Source organism: Somniosus microcephalus, chromosome 4, assembly GCF_052327205.1.
Source record: "Somniosus microcephalus isolate GS21.2 chromosome 4, FLI_Smic_1.0, whole genome shotgun sequence".
Lineage (NCBI taxonomy): Eukaryota > Metazoa > Chordata > Chondrichthyes > Squaliformes > Somniosidae > Somniosus > Somniosus microcephalus.
Genome location: NC_140990.1, coordinates 307,906,979 through 307,929,352, shown reverse-complemented (window position 1 = coordinate 307,929,352; position 22,374 = coordinate 307,906,979). Strand labels below are relative to the sequence as shown.

Sequence of the window (22,374 nt, the reverse complement as noted above, 5' to 3'; positions counted from 1 at the left end):
TGCACTAACGGCAAGACAGAGAGGGGGAAGGAGAGAAAGAGAGACAAGGAAGAGGAGAGACAGAGAGAGAGAGGGAAGAGGAGAGAGAGCGAGAGGGAGGGAAGGAGAGAGAGAGAGAGGGGGGAAGGAGAGAGAGAGAGAGAGAGAGAGGGGGAAGGAGAGAGAGAGAGAGAAATTCCTGAATCAATACTAATGAATCAACAATTTCCTCACCTCCATTACCATTTTTTTAGCTTCAGGCCCGGCCGGTCTTTAATGGCCGCCACTCACCTCAGCTCAGCTCCCGCTCGGCAGTTTGAAGGATTAGGCCCCGCCCACAAACGCCATGAAACGCCCCCCAATTGGTCAACCATCACGTCACTCAACGCTAATAAGCGGTAGGATTGGTCAACCGCTAATGAGCGGATTTTGTCCGTTTTTTGAACGTTTTTTGTATACTGTCCGAACAATTTTTGTCTGACCAAAAAGTAAATACGCCTATGAGACTCCCCTAATCATAAGCTTTCTTTTGATATAACATATGTGTAGTTACGCTCTATAACTTTTGAGTGATGCCCCAGACAGACAGACACCACGATCCTTTTTTATATATATATATATATATAGAGATATAGAGATATAGAGATAGGAAGACTTCCTTTTTTATCTTTAATCAGTCTTACTCATTCCTTAAAGCAACTTTTACTTTACCATGTTTGTAAATCCTTTACTATTTCTTTGTTCTCTGGCAGTTTTTCTTCCTACTTTCTCTTAGCCTTTAAAATATTTTTTGCTTCCCTTCCATTTTCTATACTCAGCTTATTTTTCTTTTGTATTATTAAGAAAGAACTTGCATTTATGTAACACCTTCCACATCCTCAGGACCTCCCAAAGCGCTTTACAGCTAATAAAGTACTTTTGAAGTGTAGTCATGTTATAACATAGGGACACGTGGCAGTCAATTTTTGCACATTTCACACAAACATCAATGAGATGAATGACCAGATAATGTTTTTGAGTGATGTTGTTTGAGGGATTGTTAGCCAGGACATCAGGAGAACTCCGCTGCTCTTCTTTGAATATTGTCTTGGGATCTTTTACATTACAACAGTGACTACACTTCAAAAGTACTTCATTGCATGTAAGGTACTTTGGGCATCCTGAGGTTCTGAAAGGCACAATATAAATGTAAGTCTTTTTTTTCTTTTCTTTACGCCACCTGAGAGAGCAGACAGACACTTCATCCGAAAGACGGCACCTCCAGTCCATGCAGCACTCCCTCAGTACTTGCTGAAGTGCTAACCTTGATAATGTGCTTACATCTTTGGAAGTGGGGCTTGGACCCATAACCTTTTAACTCAGAGACAAGATGCTACTACTGAGCCAAAGCTGAGCTCTAGATTGGTCATATACCTCTTTTTAAGTCTCATTTTAATTTCTTTACTCATCCAAGGAATTTCGACATAATCATTCCAATAACCTTCCACAACTCATTTTTAAAATTTGTTCTGGATTGCTGGCGAGGCTTCGTATATTGCTCATCCCTAAGTGTACAGGAAACTTTTTTTTATCCGGCACGGACGGGACCGATGTGGTGCCGGTTCATCAAAAATTCCGGATAACCGAACGCTATAGTAAAAGATACGGAGCTGAGAGCTCTGTATAAAGCAACAAACCCAGTTGCTTAGCAACAGCTTCAAAACAATGGCCACAAGTTGCAAGCGTCTCTGTAGCTTAGCAACAGCTGCAGCCACACCCTTGCACAGCAACACATGGAGGAAGGCAAGTAATAAAAGTTACCTGAACCTACTCCTGAATTTTGCCAGTTAACCGAGATTTCCGGTTATTTAGGTGCCGGTAAATCGAAAGTTTCCTGCACTGAAAAAGTAGTGGCGAGTCTCTTCCTTCAACCACTGCAGTCATTGCCTGGCACTTATTAAGTGGCGCATATTACCTGCCACTTATCAGCTCAGGTCCTGCAATTGGTTCACATGGGCTGCTTCATTCATGGAGGAGTTCCCAATAGCCTCCTCCATAATGTATCCAAAATATCTCTGCTCAAAAAAATGTCTTCCTGCAAAACCTTGTAAAAATACTCAAGGGTAGCCTTTCTTACTTGAGGTACCTCACATGTTGTGAGCAGTCATCAGAATTTTTATTGGATGTGCGGTCAGATCAAAAGACACTTCAAAATCTTAGGCCTAGAAATTCAGTATAGCCACGTTTGGGGCGCTACAGCCGGGCGTTTGCTAAATTTTGCACCCGGCACAACTTAGCGCCGCCTTCGCCGATATTCAGTTGCATCGCCCCAAGAGGTTGCTGCTGCGCTAAAGCAGGCGATGCACGACTATCATAAGGCGCTAAGCCGGCGAGCCGGGGTGCGACCACCGAGGGCGGGCACAGCGCAGGTGCGGCGAGTTGCTGATTGAAGGCAGACACGCTGGTGCCGGTCAGCTCTTAAAGTGGGAGGGTGGATTTGCTTGGCTGCCACACCCTGCACACTGCAGCCCTGAATCAAGGCCCGAACATAGCTGCTGCAACAGGTCAACGCCCACGACTATGGAGAAGGCTAGGGAGCGAGCGCAGCGCTTCAGCGAGGGTGCCCTGAAGGTACTGGTTGGCGCAGTGGAACGCAGGCGCCTTGTCCTCTTCCCTGATAGTGGCAGGAGGCCGCTGCCCAGCGAGTATCGAAAAGCCTGGAGGGAGGTGGCAAACAGGGTGGCCTCCAACAGCATGGTTGGCAGGACTCCTGTGCAATGCAGAAAAAAGTTCAACAACCTCACTCGGGTTGTCAGGGTAAGTACCCTTTCCAGTATCCTCCTCATCCCTGCATGTGCACCTCACTTTGTGGCCAAAGGGACCTGAAAGCCCTAATGCGCAGCCCTCATCCAGCAGCTATGGAACTGTCATGAAAATCACTTGCACATTCAGGACTTTACACACTGTCAGGGCCATTCCACCATGGGAGGCAGTGCAGGCAAGAACATAAGAACATAAGAAGTGGGAGCAGGAGTAGGCCATACGGCCCCTCGGGCCTGCTCCGCCATTCAATAGGACCATGGCTGATCCGAACCTAGACTCACGTCCACTTCCCCGCCCTCTCCCCGTAACCTCTAATTCCCTTATCTGCTAGGAAACTGTCTATCTCCGTTTTAAATCTATTTAATGTTGCAGGTTACACAGCTCTCTGGGGTAGCAAATTTCATAGATTTACTACCCTCTGAGTAAAGAAGTTTCTCCTCATCTCAGTTTTGAAAGAGCAGCCCCTTATTCTAAGATTATGCCCCCTAGTTCTAGTCTCACCCATCAGTGGAAACATCCTCACCGCATCCACCCGATCAATCCCCCTCACAATCTTATATGTTTCAATAAGATCGCCTCTCATTATTCTGAACTCCAATGAGTAGAGGCCCAACCTACTCAACCTTTCCTCATACGTCTACCCCCTCATCTCCGGAATCAACCGAGTGAACCTTCTCTGAACCGCCTCGAGAGCAAGTATATCTTTTCTTAAATATGGAAGCCAAAACTGCACGCAGTATTCCAGGTGTGGCCTCACCAATACCCTGTACAACTGCAGCAAGACTTCCCTGTTTTTATACTCCATCCCCCTTGCAATGAAGGCCAAGATTCCATTGGTCTTCCTGATCACCTGCTGCACCTGCATACAGTACTAACTTTTTGTGTTTCATGCACCAGGACCCCCAGATCCCTTTGTACTGTAGCACTTTGCAGTTTCTCTCCATTTAGATAATAACTTGCTCTTTGATTTTTTTCTGCCAAAGTGCATAACCTCACACTTTCCAATATTATATTCCATCTGCCAAATCTCTGCCCACTCACTTAGCCTGTCTATGTCCTTTTACAGGTTTTTTATGTCCTCCTCACTCACTGCTTTCCCTCCCATCTTTGTATTGTCGGCAAACTTGGATATGTTGCACTCGGTCCCTTCCTCCAAATCATTAATATAGATTGTAAAGAGTTGGGGTCCCAGCACTGACCCCTGCGGAACACCACTAGTTACTGATTGCCAGCCCGAGAACGAACTATTTATCCCAACTCTTTGTTTTCTGTTAGATAGCCAATCTTTCACCCATGCCAGTATATTACCCCCAATCCCATGATTTTTTATCTTGATCAGTAATCTTTTGTGTGGCACCTTGTCAAATGCCTTTTGGAAGTCCAAATACACTACATCCACTGGTTCCCCTTTATCCACCCTGTATGTTACATCCTCAAAGAATTCGAGCAAATTTGTCAAACATGACTTCCCCTTCACAAAACCATGCTGACCCTGTCCTATTAAATTATGTTTATCCAAATGCTCTGTTACTGTTTCCTTAATAATGGACTCCAACATTTTACCAACCACAGATGTTAGGCTAACTGGTCTATAGTTTCCAGCTTTTTGTCTACTTCCCTTCTTAAATAAGGGTGTTACATTAGCAGTTTTCCAATCTGCCGGGACCTTTCCTGAGTCCAGGGAGTTTTGGAAAATAATCACCAATGCATTCACAATCCCTACCGCTACTTCTCTCAAGACCTTAGGATGTAGGCCATCAGGTCTGGGGGATTTATCCGCCTTAAGTCCCATTATTTTACCGAGTACCACCTCCTTAGTGATTTTAATTGTGTTTAGCTCCTCCCGCCCCCCCCCCCCCCATTGCCCCCTGTTTGTCCAGTGTTGGGATATTTTTAGTGTCCTCTACTGTGAAGACTAATACAAAATATTTGTTCAGCGGCTTTGCCATCTCCATGTTCCCCACCACTAGTTTTTCGGTCACATCCTCTAAGGGACCAACGTTCACTTTAGCCACCCTTTTTCTTTTTATATAGCTGTAGTAACTCTTGCTATCTGTTTTTATATTTTTTGCTAGTTTACTTTCATAATCTATCTTCCCTTTCTTAATTAATCTTTTAGTTATTCTTTGCTGGCTTTTAAATGCTTCCCAATCTTCTATCCTCCCACTAGATTTGGCTACTTTATATGCCCTTGTTTTCAGTCGGATACTATCCTTTATTACTTTACTAAGCCACGGATGGCTGTCTTTTCTTTTACTCCCCTTTTTCCTCAGTGGAATATATTTTTCTTGAAAGATGTGAAATATCTCCTTGAATGTAGACCACTGCTCTTGTACCGTCTTACACTTTAATCTGTTTTCCCAGTCCACTTTAGTCAATTCTACTCTCATACCTTCAGAGTCTCCTTTATTTAAGCTCAGTACGCTGGTTTGAGATCCAACTCTCTCACCCTCAAACTGAATTTGGAATTCAACCATATTATGGTCACTCATTCCAAGGGGATCCTTTACTAGGACATTTTTTATTAATCCTGTCTCATTACACAGGACCAGATCTAAGATTGCCTGTCCCCTGGTTGGTTCAGTTACATACTGTTCAAGGAACCTGTCCCCTAATACACTCTATGAACTCTTCCTCAAGGCTGCCATGCCCAATTTGATTAGTCCAGTCAATATGAAAGTTAAAATCCCCCATGATTATAGCTGTTCCCTTATTACAAGCCCCAACTATTTGTTGATTTATACTCCGACCAACAGAGTTGCAACTGTTAGGAGGCCTATAGACTACGCCCACTAGTGACTTTTTCCCCTTATTATTCCTTATCTCCACCCAAACTGTTTCACTATCCTGATCCTTTGACCCAATATCGTTTCTGACTATTGCAGTGATTCCATCCTTGATTAACATAGCAACCCCACCTCCCTTTCCTTCCTGTCTGTCCTTCCTAATTGTCAAATACCCTTGTATGTTTAGTTCCCAGTCATGATCATCTTGCAGCCATGTTTCTGTAATGGCCACCAGATCATAACCATGTGTAGTTATTTGTACCGTCAACTCGTCTATTTTGTTACGAATGCTGCATGCATTCAGATAAAGAACTTTCAAATATGTTTTCTGACAATTTATTCCTGTTTTTACCCCTTTTACTACTTTACCTTTATCATCATACATTCTGTCCCTTCCTGACACGCTCTGATTTTTAATTCTCCCACTGCTACCTTGCTCTATTGCCTTCTCCGCTGTCATTTTTATTTTTCGCTTTCTTAAAACCTCCCCCCCACTAATTAGTTTAAAGCCCTCTCTACAACCCAAGTTATTCGATTCGCCAGGATTCTTCTCCCAGCACTGGCCAAGTGAAGTCCGTCCCAACGGAACAGCTCGCTCCTGTCCCAGTACTGATGCCAGTGTCCCAAGAAGCAAAACCCATTTCTCCCACACCAGTCTTTGAGCCACGCATTTAACTCTCTAATTTTATTTACCCTAGCCAAATTTGCACGTGGCTCAGGTAGTAATCCAAAGATTATTACCCTTGTGGTTCTGCTTTTTAATTTGGCCCCTAGCTGCTCAAACTCCCTCAGCAGAGCCTCTTTCCTTGTCCTATCTATGTCGTTGGTACCAACATGGACCTCGACAACATTTCTTTTAACTCCCCCCACTTGAATGGCCCCCCGCTCCACGGTGCTGTGGCCAGGTTGCTCATCCTCCCCGCAGTCCCCGTTCCCATCCTCACAGGGAGTAAGAGCCTCAAACCTCAAAGATGAGGGCTTCACACTGTCAGGGCTATTTCACCATGGGAGGCAGTGCAGGCAAGATCAGGGCTTCACACTGTCAGGGCTATTCCACCATGGGAGGCAGTGCAGGCAAGATCAGGGCTTGACACTGTACTTAGAGGCCGTCCTTTCTCTTGCAGGGCAAGCTGGCCCACAACCGAAAACAGCAGCGACAGACCGGGGGAGGCCGTCCTGACCTCAAACAGCTCAGTGACCTGGAGCAGCGTGTGGAGCGCATTATGGCAAGCCGGCTGATTGGCCCCGTCGCCAGTGGAGATGCCGACCCTGTTCTGGGCCCCAATGGTAAGGGCATCACCTTTTTGACCTCTCTCTTTCCACTTGCGCCTCACACCAGCATCCTTTGCCACTATCGAACCAATGCAGTGCATAGCAGCACTCATGCCTCCCTCGCTGCCGCCCTGTCCTCACTCTATAGCAACTCTTGTGCCTCCCTGCTTTCAGATGGTGAATCGCCAGGTGAGGAGGCGGGCCCTCAAGCTGGCACTGAGTCTGATTCGGAAATCGAGGAGGAGGAAGAGGAAGCCGGCCCATCAGTGACACCCTCAGCCGAGGCAGCCCATGGCCATGATGGGGACACGTTTTCCCTGGAGGGGAGCAGGGGGGAAGGATCTGAGGAGAGTGAAGCTCCAGGGCCCAGCGGGCTGCAGCAATGCAGATGGGGTGGGGAAGCTCGGCGGCATTCTCCCCGGAGGGAGAGTCTGGCCTCGAGTCCTGCTACGGTGAGCGCAGAGGAGGTGCGGCTCCTTGCTGAAATGGGAGCCCAGGCTGATCGCAGGTACACTGAGCTCATGGCTGCAGTGGCAAGGATGCCTGACTCCATAGAGTCACTGGCAAGGAGTGTACAGGAATTCAGGGCAGCACAGGCCAGGAGTCTGCAGGACTTCACGGCAGCACATGCTAGGAGTCAGCAGGACTTTGCTGCATCACAGGCGGCTTCCAGCCAAGTGCTCAGTCGTGCCGTGCATTCACTGGCTGGTGTGATGCAGGCACAGACCAGGGCCACACGGGCACTAACTGCTGCCACCCTCGCTGGATCAGCCAGGCATCGACGGGGCCCTCTCCGTGCCGCAGCAGCCCAGCAGTCTGTGCTTCAGCAGATTGCTGCGTATGCTGCAGTGCTGGCCCGTGCGAGTGCCAGTGTATCAGCCGATCAGGGAGTGCCTGTGCTCTGTCAGGTTGGCAGCATTCCTGCAGCCAACACTGTCATTCCTCCACTGCAGCTGCCACCACCCGTAGGACAGACTGCTGCTGCCCAAGCAGAGTTGGAGCAGTCAGCAGCCGGCCCCTCCAGGCCCAGAGCTGGTCCAGGCCGACCCCCAAGGGCATCTGCCGTCTCACCATCTGACCCTCAGCAGCCTTCCTCCAGCCTTGCTGCAGCCACTGGGGTCCCATTGAGGAGGAGCTACAGGGCGGGAAGGGGCCATTCGTGGAAGCGAGACGGATCACCCTCGCAGGAGAAAAAGTAGAAGGTGTGGCCAAATGATTTTTTTATATATGCAGCCGAGAGGGTTTTTTTATATATGAGGCCGAGAGGTTTTTTTTTATATATGAAGGCCGAGACTGCTGTGTTCTTTTATATATGAAGGCCGAGACTGTTGTGTTCTTTTATATATGAAGGCCGAGACTTTTGTGTTTGTTTTTTATAAAGGCCGAGGATCATGGTCATTTTTGTTTAACTGTTTTTTGCATTTTCTGAAGGTTGTGAGAGCCAGTTATGTCTCTGACTGTTTTTTGGGGGGTTTCTCTGAATGAGTTTGTCATGCGGGAAGGGCACAGAGTTTGCACAGTAAAAAAATGTCTTTAATCGCATTGTCCATGTTTGCTTTTGGAAGTATTTGTTGCCTTGACCGGCTGAGGGCTTGCGGAGCGGCTACATTCATCTTCTTTCATTGGCACAAGCCATTCCCTGAGAGGGGGCCTAGAACAGAGTTGCAATAAGCCGCCAACGGATGGCCCTTGCACTTTGTGCCTCCCTCCCGTGTTGGTGCGCCTCCTCCTCCTCCTCCTCTGGTGGTCCTCCAATGTCTGCTGGCAGTGGCTGAGTCCTGCGGATAGCCAGGTTGTGCAGTATGCAGCACACTACAACGAAATGGGAGACTCGCTCAGGCGAGTACTGTAGGGCTCCCCCGGAACGATCCAGAAAGCGGAACCATTGCTTGAGCACGCCGATTGTGTGCTCAATGATGTTCCTGGTCGCTTGATGGCTGTCATTGTATCGCTCTTCAGCAGGGGTGCTGGGCGCACGGTGCGGGGTCATCAGCCAGGTGCACAAAGGATAGCCTTTGTCCCCGAGAAGCCATCCTCGTGGGTGAGCCTGGGCTTCGAACATGTCTGCCACAGAAGTCTGGTGCAGGATGAAGGCATCGTGGCTGCTGCCTGGAAAGCGGGCATTGACAGCTAGTATGAGCTGCCTGTGGTCACACACCAACCGCACATTGAGCGAATGGTAGCCCTTCCAGTTGCGGTAATCCTCGGTATTCTGTAGAGGTGCCCGCAAAGCCACATGCGTGCAGTCAATGGCGCCCTGGACCATGGGGAAGCCCGCTAATGCTGCAAATCCCTGCTTGTCCAGGGATGTGGGGAAGGAGATGAACTGACGCCTCCTTCTGAAAAGGGCATTGGTCACCTGGCGGATGCAGCAATGTACCGCGAACTGGGAGATGTTGGCAATGTCCCCAGTAGCGGATTGGAAGGAGCCGGTGGCATAGAAGTTGAGAGCCACCGTCACCTTCACTGCCACCGACAGAGACATCCTGCTCCTCAGCTGTGGCTGCAGATCTCTGCGAAGCAGGTGGCAGATTTCAGTGACCACCTCCCTTCTGAATCGCAGCCTCCGAACACACTGCTCCTCAGAAATGTTCAGATATGAGAACTGCTGGCGGTATACCCTGGGTGGATAAGGCCTCCTGTGCCGACGCCTGTTGGCCCTTCTCCGTCTGGCCATGACTGGCACTCTCTCACGGCGTCTCTGAGCCCTTTGAATGCAATGCAGTAAGCCAACGTTTCCACCCACTGCAGCCCCCATTATATGTTTCGAATCAAGACTATGGCACTGAAAGTTAAATCCATGTGCAAAGCTCTGGCCTGAAGCCAGAAGTACCTGTGCGAGCGTTGAGTCAAACCAGAAAGCTCTCTCCCTTTGTCTCTCTCCAAATATCCGTCTCTCACAAAGAAGGAGTGGAACAAAATGGCTGCCACTTATACTGCAGGAGGAGTCCCCTTTAATTAGCGCCCCCCGTGCCCCGCAGCGACTGGGAACCGTTCCCCTCTACCAGTCGCTGGGGGCGCCAGGCGCACATAAGGGCGGCGCCACTGAAGTTCCGGTTCGGGGCGCACCAAGGGCGTTGCAGCATGAAATTACGTCAGGGTCTGCGCGCGCAGCTGAGCGGGCGCTGCGGTTTTGCGCCGCCGCTAAATCTTGAGTGAAGTTCGCGAGAGGCGCAGATCGCGCCGCGCCCAGGCGCTAGCCACTTAGCGCCCCACTTCTCCTCCTCCTAAGGCGCTAGCGGCTGGCGCTAACAACTGAATTTCTAGGCCTTAATTTCTTTTCAAAATCTTCTGTTTAAGTAAACCACATTTGATCTTAAATATCTTAAGCTACCACAGTTTAACGTCAATAACCAATCAAGGTAAGCCAACCCATTTGGCATAAACTATTTGAAAAGGTACAATTCAGCTGTACAAACATCTTAGAAATTATAACCAAACGAATTTTTGTATAAAACTCATATCTACACTTCCAATGGGAGTTACTGAAAGGTCATGTTACGGCTGACCATTTAGTTTCAACAATCCTAATACTCAATTCTATTGAGCACACCATTTCTGATTGACCAGGGAAATGAAATCTATTTTGGTGAGCATCCCCTGCAGTGGCAAATCATTTTTTATCTTTTGAATGAAATGTCAAACGTGTATTTGGCATACTGCCCTTCTTAAAACAAACCATAACAATTGCAGCTACAGAGAGATCAAATTTCAAAGGGAACTGAATGGTGGATCCTAGAGCAGTGCAGGTCATTCACGCAGTTTATTTATGTAACATAGTAAGTTGATAACTTTATGTTTGTTATCCTTGTCAATGAAAGCTCAATTTCAATACCAGTCGACAATGTAGGGGCTCCAAGATATACACCAGAAAAAGTTACCGGTGATTAACCTTTATTTTTTTTAAAAATCTGTATTAACACAGCTCAAAATGGTGGCCCTGAATTTGCGGTCAGAGGCTTCCCGCGGGCGGGAACAGGTTGTGTAATGGCCAATCCACTTGATATTCTGTTGGCTGCTGCTTTGTCCATTACAATGCTGGAGACTGCTAGGGCAACTTATATGTTGAGCTTAGCATCAGTTTCACCACAACAACTCAAAATTTAAATCAGTTGCCAAACGCTAATGCAACATTTGAAGAAATATTTAATTTTATTTACAAGTCTGTGTGGACACTGCTACTTAGGGGCTCGAAGGAACTTCCCAAATGTTTTCCTCTTTTTTTCTTCCAGTACACGTGCTATATAAGCATCTTGCTGTTTCTGTATTTCGAAGTCAGTAACCTGTTGCCTGTATACAGAACACAATATCAGTCCCTTTACAATATTAAAAATATTTTCCACCACAACACACCAATGCCCTCCTGCAGAAAGGTTTCCACACTTACTTCAATATATCTTTTTGCTTTTCAAGTAGATGGCAAAGTTCTTTAATCTGATCCTCTTTGGTACTCAAAATATCATCTTGTTTTTCTATTTGACTCTCAATCACTGCAAAGAAATTATTTAGTTATCACAAATAAATAGTTTCTATCCATTTTCTAGACCTGCTGAATTATTCTCTTACAAAATCTACCGCACACATTTCAGGAAATATAAAACCTGTCATTCCTGCAATCTGCATGCTATAACCAACAGGCATGTGTTTCATCACGGTTTGGAAAGAAATTAAACATCCTTCCCCTTCCAGCCTCTATCGTTTTTGGTGAATGTTTGCTGTTGGAACTTTAGTATTCTTCCATTTTTGCACCTTGTTATTGCAGTCGGCACCCAGAAGCAGAGTGCCCCACAAAGGTGGCCAGCAGCAGGTTCAAGAGGACCCTAAAAGATAGGTTTCTGAAGTTACGCAATTTACCAAACAGATCTTGGGTCCATCTGGATTGCTCCTGCAGAACAGCAGGCCGACAGTCCCAAGGCCAAAAGCACAGGTGCAAGGCTCTCAGACATGGAGCTGCAACTCCTGTTTCCAGCTTTCTAGTGCTAGGCCCAGGCAATTGGTGGGACAGCACCGCGGGTGCCTCCAAACCAAGATAATGACTAGGGACAGGAAATTTAGGTACTTACGAACCTGGACACACATAATGCACTTTTGCTGCACTGTTCCTGCCCACAAAGCAGATGTGTGTGTGGGGGGGGGGGGGGGGAGGAGAGCAAAATTACAAATGTTAACAGGTTCACGTTTTTTTTTTAAAAACTTCATGGGTTTTCAGAAAATAAATTGTGGCTTGTAACCAATGTTTCCTCTAATCTTTCTCGTGCGTGGCTCCTGCGTGGCTGCACATGCACGGTATCTCTTCCAGCTTGTGTGCGGCCTGCACGGAACCTCCCGATGGATATGCGCCCACGCACCTTAGGGGGGACGTTGCTTGTAACATATTCAATATAATAAAATATGCAGTTTAGAACAGCACTATGACTTACCATTGCATTTGCTTATTAACTTGTCATTTTTGGTTGACTCCTTCAATGCCTTGTTTTTAATGCTTTCCAATCTTTGTAAAGAATGAAAACAAAAGACATGTCTGCATTATAAAGCATAATGAAAATAACTTATTCAAATAAGGCTAAATCATAAGTGCCCACAGTAGTGTTAACTGACTGCAAATAAAGATCAGTTAACTTTCCCCTCAAATTAGCAGAGCAAGTCAGGAGCTCCTCATTATCTGCCAATTTCTATTATGTTAGTTTAATCTTGATTATACATATTCCTATTATCCTCAAGAATTAGAAATGAACACTAATTCTCAACAGCACTGGTCTTTGTTGATCCTCTCAGTGAAGTTACTTGATGCTGTACACTCGTCTATTGATCCACCAGCTCACAGATATCCTACGTACCCACCTGCAACTCCAGCTACCGAACCTGGCAGCAGCGCCAGCCATCAGATCCACCAAAGACTCAAGATAGAACGCTGAAATGGTCCCACGGCCAACCACAGGGCTCCAGCTACATTTTTTGAGCCCTAAAGGCAATCTCCGCTCTTACCAACAGGCTCTGCAGATCACTGGAACTGTCGACTTTAAAACTAAATATCGAACCTGCCTGTGCATTCTTCTGTTGTGTGAACTGTTGTGGAGAATGCCAGTGAGATTGTTGGAGCCGAGTGTGTACTACCTTTAGCACTGAATTTGGTAGCATGGGCTCCCCTCCATGGCTGGCACTGTGATAGCACATTTAGCAAGGTTACTCGGGTCTGGTAGCAGGAGCCGTAGGCTACGTTGCTCAGCTGTGGGCTGGTGAATTATCCAGTGGATCAGCTGTATGGTACCAACTAATCTTGTCTGCAGGATCAATGGAAGCAAGTGATGATCCAGAGGACTGAGTAGGTGGAAGAAGTTTAGAGCAGCAAATTAGCAGAGCAAGTCAGGAGCTCCTCATTATCTACCAAATTCTATTATCCACTTGATGGAGGAAGGTCCCTTACATTATAATAGTCAGGGTTCCACTGCATACTGGATCAAACCTGGATCATTTGTGTTGCAGAGACGAATGGGGTCTTTCAAATAAAAAAAGTCTTGCATTTATATAGCGCCTTTCACGACCTCAGGATGTCCCAAAGCGCTTTACAGCCAATGAAGTACTTTTGAAGAGTAGTCGCTGTTGTAATGTAGGAAACGCAGCAGCCAATTTGCACACAGCAAGATCCTACAAACAGCAATGTGATAATGACCAGATAACCTGTCTTAGCGATGTTGGTTGAGGGATAAATATTGGCCAGGACACCGGGGAAACCCCCCCCCCCCCCGCTCTTCTTCGAAATTGTGCCATGGGATCTATGACGTCCACCTAAGGGAGCAGACGGAGCCTCAGTTTAACGTCTCATCCGACAGTGCACCTCTGAAAAGCCACCTCTCCACCCCAACCGCACTTCCGGAAGAATTACCACTAGGGAGGAAAATCTATTCCCTTGTTTTAATCTCTTGCAATTTTAACTCGCATAGTACTCATCAGGCTGCCATTAACCCAAAGATGGCAAACTTATCCAACATTATTTCAATTATTTCTGCTGTTTCACAAGTCACACATCATGGTAGCTAAATATATTTCTTGCCGTGCTTTTCCCTCTTCAATCATGTTTTCCCAATTCCTTCCTTAAACTTCTAAATTGTATAATAGTATTTCTTCTCTTCCTTCTTATTCCATTCCTGAGCTTCTGCAGGCAACAATGTTTTTCTGCCGGCAACACAAGAACATAAGAAATAGGAGCAGGAGTAGGCCATTTGGTCCTTCGGGCCTGCTCCGCCACTCAATGAGAACATGGCTGATCTTCTACCTCAACTCCACCTTCCTGTATTATCCCCCATAATCCCTTGGTTCTCTTAGTATCTAAAATATTCGATCTCTGTCTTGAATATACTCAATGACTGCGCATCCATAGCCCTCTGGGGTAGAGAATTCCTCACAACCCTTTGAGTGAAGAAATTTCTCCTCATCTCAGTCCAAAATGGCCGGCCCCTTATTCCGAGACTGTGACCCTCTAGTTTTAGATTCCCCAGCCAGGGGAAACATCCTCCCAGCATCTACCCTGACTAACTCCCATTTATGGCATCCCATTACTGTCAAAAATTCATTACAGCAGGCTGTGCTGATGATGCAACAGCATAGTTTCCAAAATGAAGGCCAAGACTGCCAGCACCAGATAAAAATAAAATCATACAGAAGATTAGCGCCATTGCATGAAGGTCGTATTTAAAACTAGTTGCACCATACCTTCAAAACTAATGCAGCAGTTGTGTACAAGATCAAACAAGCATAAAATACACAATACTGTAACAAAGGCTGTATTTATAAATACAACTAATGTTCTAAACCTTTCAAAACAGTAAAATGAATACCAAAAATTGTCACAATAATACTGAGGGAGCACAAAATTTTAAAGAACAAACCTAAATTTATATAGCACCTTCCACAGGATGTCCCTAAGCGGTTCACATCCAATGAATTACTTTATGAAATGCAGTCACTGTTGTTATGAAGCCAAGTGCAAAAAACGTACGCATTTTCGAAGGCCTTCTTTTCCCGTTCTAGCTGTTTCATTAGAATCTCTATTTCACCGAGTGCAAACTCCAGCTTTTCAGACTCCTTGAAAAGTAAAGCTTTAGTTTTAGCATGTTCAAGTCTTTCATTCTGTAAAGAAGCATGATCGAGTTAATAGAATTGTTAAGCTGCTTTTGTCTCAAACATCAATAGAACAATGTTGGCACTTTGAAATATGCCGCAGAAGGAGTTCTGATGAACCATACATTACAACCATCATAATAAAGAATCATTCAAGGTTTTCTCATGTTGAATGAAAATAATGGCGAGTTTGGTTGAATGTGTGTAGTAGGGACTGGTCAGCAAGCCATGTATAATACATTCTGAATAAACTCATGCCTTAACATTATTCATACAGTTCACATGACAAATGCTGTAGGTAATGCTTTGAAGGTCATTATTTTTATGAGTCGCTGATAAATATTTTAAATTAGATACACAAGTGTTACAGATATGTGCATTGGTGTAGAAAATGATTCAGAGCTAAATATCAAATGTATAGATCAGTCTTGTTAATGGTTACCTCTTTATTAACTTAAAAGTTCTCACCTCCAACTCCTTCACAACATCTTCAAATTCCTCTCTGCTTACTGACTCCTCTTCTCTATGTCTTATCTAAATATGGAATGCATTGGATTATGTTAAGCAATTTTGTTCCAAATATATAAAGAATTCTCGGCCCCATCATCGCTGCTGAGCTGATGGACAGGAATTTAGTAGGAGTACATACGGAATTCATTCACAATCCATTTGTTTGTACAGCAAGATCACATCTGTGATAGCAGAATAGTTTGACATTATACCTTTTACACCCGTTTGGATGCAGAACATAGAATAGGTTCCCTGAATGATGTTAAAGCTGCAACCTAACTAAACATCAGTAATAAAGCATCATGTCCTAATAGATTATGGAGTCTGGTAGTCATGAAAAATGATATGCTGAGGGAAATATTTAATAATAAATTGTTAAATACTGCAGTACAATTCTGAAAAGAACAGAAAAGAGTGACGTTACAAAGAGTTGCAATGATTTGCCTTCAAAAAAGTACCAGTGGAGCTCATTCTTTTTAATAAGCAAGCTTTTGTTACTAAATAACAACAGAAAATGCTGGAAAAACTCAGCAGGCCAGGCAACATCCGTGGAGAGAAATTAGAGTCGACGTTTCGGGTCAAAACCCTTTATCAAGACTAAAGAAGCAGAGGAAATGAAATAGATTAAGAGGCCAGGCTGGGAGAGAACAAAAAAGAGACATTAAGAGGTATTCAAAACGAGACGAGATGGTGATAGGACTAGTGGAGACAAAGGATGGCTCTAGATTAGGTGTGAAATGCGCTGGCAGAATGGGAGACAGCTGCCATGTGGGAGAGAGAAAAAAAAGAGAAAGGGGGGGGGGAAGGCCAAAACAAAGGTGTGGATAAAAAATATAAGTAAAAATGTAATAGGGGCCGAGGTTATGATCTGAAATTGTTGAACTCGATATTGAGTCCGGAAGGCTGTAAAGTGCCTAATCGGAAGATGAGGTGCTGTTCCTCGAGCTTACGCTGGGTTTCTGTGGAACAATGCAAGAGGCCAAGGACGGTGAGGTCCGAGTGGGAATGGGGCGGTGAATTAAAATGACAGGCGACTGGAAGCTCGGGGTCACCCTTACGGACTGAACGGAGGTGTTCCGCAAAGCGGTCACCCAATCTGCATTTGGTCTCCCCAATGTAGAGGAGATCACATCGTGAGCAGCGAATACAGTATACTAGATTGCAGGAAGTACAAGTAAATCGCTGTTTCACCTGGAAGGGGTGTTTGGGGCCCTGGACAGTGGGAAGGGGGGAGGTATAAGGGCAGGTGCTGCATCTCCTGCGCTTGCACAGGAAGGTGCCAGGCAAAGGGGAAGGGGTGCTGGGGGTGATAGAGGAGTGGACTAGGGTGTCTTGGAGGGAGCAGTCCCTACGGAATGCTGAAAGGGGAGGGGAGGGGAAGATGCGTTTGGTGGTGGGATCACTTTGGAGGTGGTGGAAATGGCGGAGGATGATCTGTTGAATGTGGAGGCTGGTGGGGTGAAAGGTGAGGACAAGGGGAACATTATCGTGGTTCCGGGAGGGAGGGGCAGGGGTGAGGGCAGAAGTGCGAGAGATAGAATGGACATGGTCGAGGGCCGTGTCAACCACGGTAGAGGGGAATCCTCGGTTGAGGAAAAAGGAAGACATGTCGGAAGCACTGGTGTGGAAGGTGGCATCGTCGGAGCAGATGCGGCGGAGACGGAGAAACTGGGAGAATGGAATAGAGTCCTTACAGGAGGCAGGGTGGGAGGAAGTGTAGTCCAGGTAGCTGTGGGAGTCAGTGGGCTTGTAGTGAATGTTGGTCAATAACCTATCCCCAGAGATGGAGACGGAGAAGTCGAGGAAGGGAAGGGAAGAGTCAGAGATGGACCATGTGAAGGTGAGGGAAAGGTGGAAATTGGAGGCAAAGTGAATGAAATTGTCTAGTTCAGGGCGAGAGCAGGAAATGGCACCGATACAGTCATCAATGTATCGGAAAAAGAGGTGAGGGAGGGGACCTGAGTAGGACTGGAACAAAGAGTGTTCCACATATCCCACGAAAAGGCAGGCATAGCTAGGACCCATGCGGGTACCCATAGCAACACCTTTGATTTGGAGGAAATTAGCTTATGTTACTGCTCTGTTCCAACTCTGGCATATATGTTGTACAGTACACCAAAAAGTATACACAGAATTATTTGCTTTTACAGCTATCCTGTTAGAGCCACCATCCAACCTATTAGATAAGTGATGAGTGCAAAGAGAAAAACAAAGAAAACCATATATACACAGACAACCAACAGAGTGAAAGAAAGAGCAAATCGCAGAAAAGCACAGAGTGGGAAAAAAAATGCAGCTACACACAAGGGGAGAGATTCACAGGAACAAAGAAGGACTGGTGTCACTGGCAGATGTAGGTCCAATTTCAGGCCTTGAGCCCAGCTGATCTCCCCCTCCAGTTCAACTTTTGGCCTCGGGCTCCGTTCCCTCCCACTCCAGTTATACAAGAATATCCAAGAGAAAATATATGAGCACCATAGGGGATGCGTGCGAGAGTGAGAGAGAGATTATACTTCTTGTCAACTTTTTCCATATAAATTCTTATGTGGCCATTTATAATGGAAATGACCTAGTCTTGTTATGCTGTAATTACACCCTCCCACCAGTGGAGGTGTTGCAATGTCCCCACTAGCAGGAGGGTGCAAGTACAACATGGCAAATTTACACGGGGTGGGGGGGTGGGTTATTATAATGCGGCATAGGAATTTATAATAGAGAATAAAAATATGAATAGAATGCATAACTTTAAAATAGTGACAATTACATTTGCATGCCCTGATCCAATATACTAGGCTTGATTGTAAAATTGAAGCCCATGAGATAAAAGGGGCAATGTTGTAATGTTGAAATGCACCAGCCAATTTGAGCACAGAATTGTCCCACAAACAGCAATGAGATAACCACCAGATAATAATAGGGGTACGGTAGTATAGTGGTTCAATTCGTGATCAAATATGACACCAAGGTTGCAAACAGACTTGGTCAGCTTTAGACCGTTGCCGGGGAGAAAGACCAAATCAGTGGAAAGGGAATGGAGTTTGTGGCATGAACTGAAAACAATGGCTTCGGTCTTCCCAACATTTAATTGGAGAAAAGTTCTACTCATCCAGTGCTGGATGTCGGACAAGCAGTCTGATAGTATAGAGACGGTGGAGGGTTCGAGAGAGGTGGAAGAGAGGTAGAGCTGGGTATCATCAGCGTACATGTGAAAACTCACCTTGTGCTGCCGGATGATGTCACCAAGGGGAAGCATGTAGATGAGAAATAGGAGGGGGCCAAGGATAGATCCTTGGGGGACACCAGAGGTGACAGTGTGGGATCGGGAAGAGAAGCCATTGCAGGATTCTATGGTTATGGCTGGAAAGATAGGAATGAAACCAGGCAAGTGCAGTCCCATCCAGCTGGACGATGGCAGAGAGGCGTTGGAGCAGAATTTTGTGGTCAACTGTGTCAAAGGCTCCAGACAGGTCCAGAAGGATGAGAAGGGATAAATTACCTTTGTCGCAGTCAATTAGGATGTCATTTGTGACCTTGGTAAGAGCAGTTTAAGTGCTGTGGCAGGGGCGGAAGCCTGATTGGAGGATTCAAACAAGGAGTTCTGGGAAAGATGGGCACGGATTTGGGCGGCAAAAATACGTTCAAGAACTTTGGAGAAAAGTGAGGTTGGAGATGGGGCGATAGTTTGCAAGGACAGAGGGGTCAAGGGTTGGTTTTTTGAGGGGTGATGACCGCAGATTTGAGGGAGAGGGGGACAGTACCTGAGCAGAGAGAACGTCAACAATGTCAGCTAACATGGGAGCCAGAAAAGGAAGTTGGGTGGTCAGCAGTTTGGTGGGAATAGGGTTGAGGGAGCAGGAAGTGGGTCTCATGGACAAGATGAGCGCGGAGAGGTCATGAGGGGATCGGCGAGAAACTGGAGAAAGATGTGAGTTCATGGCTAGGGCAGGGGGGAACCTTAGAGGAAGTGTGGCCCGGTGAGCTAGGGGTAGGAAGGGAAGTGGCAGAAGCAGCTGAATGGATGGTCTCAATCTTAGAGACAAATAAGTCCATGAGCTCCTCACACTTCTTGTCGGAGGCGAGGGTGGAGAATGAAGAAGACGGTTAGCAGTGGTGAATAGAAGCTGGGGTTTATCTTTACTCACTATTCCAGAATCATTCTGGAATGCAATCAGGTAATAAGGTGATAGCGAGGGAACATGAAGGTCCACTTGGCTCTGTTGTTAGCTCTGGTCCGTCAGAAGATCCTGGATTCAAATTTGAGCATCGAATCCAGACCGTCGCTGCGGTGATTCCAGAGCCTGTGCAGGAGACCTCCCGCTCACGAAAGAAAAAAGATTCACATTTATACAGCACATTTCACGACTTCAGGACGTCCCAAAGCGCTTTACAGCCAATGAAGTACTTCTGAAGCATAGTCACTGTTGCAATTTCTTCGATCAGGGGAGTTATCCCCGGTGTCCTGGCCAATACTTAGCCCTCAATCAATATAACAAAAACAGATTATCTGTTCATGAGCAGATAGCTGCTTGTGGGAGCTTCGGTGCACAAATTGGCTGCCACGTTTCCTACATTAGAACAAATGACTACACTTCAAAAGTACTTCATTGGTTGTAAAGCACTTTGGGACGTCCGGTGCTCGTGAAAGGCGCTATATAAATGCAAGTCTTTCTTTCTTCTGACTCAGAGGTCAAAGTGCTACCAACTGAGCCACGGCTGACACTGGAACGGGGCCGTTTCCTCACCATTTCGTCGAGGCTGCGGATCTTTCGCTGCTGCACCAGGACAATATCCTGCAGCTGTTTGTGCACTACACCGTGTGTCTCCCCAGCAGCTGCACCCTCCGCCATCGCCCGCCTGCTCCCGGTCAAAACCCCGCTCCGCTGGCCAAGCCAGCCCGGCCAATCACATCACAGCTTCTATCAGTGGCAGGCTTGGTCAGCCAATAGAAACCACGCTCACGAAGCCGAGCCTAACGACCAAGACGCTTTGGGGGAATTTTAAAGAAAAACGATGAATCTTTAGTTTCCATTTGACGCCAGCAGTGGTTTCTCTCTCCTCTTCCCCCAACCGTGTTGGTATAAAGAAAACCCGAATGGCTTTTATTCACCGCCACGGTGTCTAAATACTCGATCGCATTAACTATTTGCAAGACGAGAGCCAGGGTTGGGGGAGAGCTAGGCCGCGTTGCTATGGACCGAGCGGCGGGCCTTGGTTACAGGTGACGCAAGGGGCGCGGCAGCCGACGTAGTGTGCGTGCGGTACGGCAGAGGAAGGGGGCCGTGGCGAGATGGCGGCTTAGGGCAGAGGAAGCTGGATCTACGTGTGAGTTTGAGCGGGAGCTGGCAGCAGTGCGACCTCGGCGAGAGCTAGGAAACGTGTTACTATATCCGAATAAAGCCGGAGACTGGTGCGGCTTGCGGCGGAGTGGAGCTGGGCCTGAGCCACGCTGGATCTGCTGGGGTCTCCCTCGACTTGACAACAGTGAGCAGTGCCCCCGGGGTGCAGGTTGGGCGCCAGGCCAGGCCAGCCCAGCCGGGCTGATGTTTTCCCTCTGACGGGTTCCAGTCCCAAAAGGTAGTTGTTCCTCCCCCACAAACTCCCCATGAACTCTCGACCTCAATGTTGTGTAATTGGTGATTACATTAACCTTGTCCTGAATTGTGGATCAGCCAACTCCAGTTTGTTTTTTCTTTCCCAGCTATTTTGAAAGAAAGAAAGACTTTACAAGGATGATACCAGAAATGCGAGGGTATACCTATCGGGAAAGAAACATAGAAGATAGGAGCAGGAGTAGGCCATTCGGCCCCTCGAGCCTGTGCCGCTACTCAATGAGATCATGGCTGATCATCCAAATTCAGTACCCTGCCCCTGCTTTCTCCCCAAAGGATGAACAGGCTGGGTCTCTTTCCTCTTGGAAACGAGATGGTTGAGGGATGACCTAATAGAGGTCTTTAAAATGATGAAAGGTTTTGATAGAGTGGATACAGAGTGTGTTTCCACTTGTGGGAAAGAGCATAACTAGAGGCCATCAATAGAAGATAGTCCCCAAGAAATCAAATAGTGAATTCCAAAGAAACTTCTTTACCCAGAGAGTGGTGAGAATATGGAGCTCGGAGTGGTTGAGGCAGATGGTATAAATGCATTTAAGGGGAGACTAGATAAGCATGAGGGAGAAGGGAATAGAGGGTTATATGCTGATCGAGTTAGATGAGGAAAGACAAGAGGAGGCTTGAATGGAGCATAAATGCCGGCCTGAACTGGTTGGGCCAAATGGCCTGTTTCTGTGCCATATATCCCATGTAAGACTTGCATTTATGTAGTGCCTTTTACAACCACCGGACAGCCCAAAGCGCTTTACAACCAATGAAGTATGTTTTGAAGTGTAGTCTCTGTTGTAATGTAGGAAACGTGGCAGCGAATTTGCGCACAGCAAGCTCCCACAAACAGCAATGTGATAATGACCAAGTTATCTGTTTTAGTGATATTGATTGAGGGATAAATGTTGGCCAGGACACTAGGAATACCTCCCCTGCTCTTCTTCGAAATAGTGCCATGGGATCTTTTGCGTCCTCCTGAGAGAGCAGACGGGGCCTCGGTTTAACGTCTCATCCGAAAGATGGCACCTCTGACAGTGCAGCACTCCCTCAATACTGCACTGGAGTGTCAGTCTAGATTTTTGTGCTCAAGTTCCTGGAGTGGGCCTTGAACCCACAACCTTCTGACTCTGAGGCAAGAATGCTACCAACTGGGCCACAGTTGAAACAAGTAAAAAAGCAATGAGAAATATAGTTTGTTTAAAATTAGATCTATAATTAAATCGATCTATAATTGGAAAATATTGTTATCAGTCCTGCACTGAATGTAAAATAATTAGAAATTGAGGTTGAGCATTGCCTGCTGTTGTAAA

General features: G+C 46.4%; 2 protein-coding genes across 3 annotated transcripts in view; one reads left to right on the top strand and one right to left on the bottom strand.

Moving 5' to 3' along the window:
• Window positions 1–10,968: 10,968 nt before the first annotated feature.
• Window positions 10,969–20,419, bottom strand: LOC147120582 (spermatogenesis-associated protein 24-like). The gene is given in 7 exon segments (XM_085986708.1): window positions 10,969–11,021; window positions 11,024–11,129; window positions 11,227–11,329; window positions 12,260–12,330; window positions 14,836–14,966; window positions 15,426–15,491; window positions 20,210–20,419. Coding segments are annotated over 7 exon segments (612 nt in total). The 5' UTR covers window positions 20,315–20,419; the 3' UTR covers window positions 10,969–10,991.
• Window positions 20,420–20,462: 43 nt separating this feature from the next.
• mmadhcb (metabolism of cobalamin associated Db) overlaps window positions 20,463–22,374 on the top strand; it is a 40,706-nt gene continuing 38,794 nt past the window's right edge. Inside the window, exon 1 of one of the 2 annotated variants that reach the window (XM_085986703.1) lies at window positions 20,463–20,789. The gene's annotated coding sequence lies outside the window, so the exon portion shown is untranslated. Of the gene's footprint in view, window positions 21,042–22,374 lie in introns of both variants that reach the window. The other variant, XM_085986702.1, reaches the window with a different exon arrangement.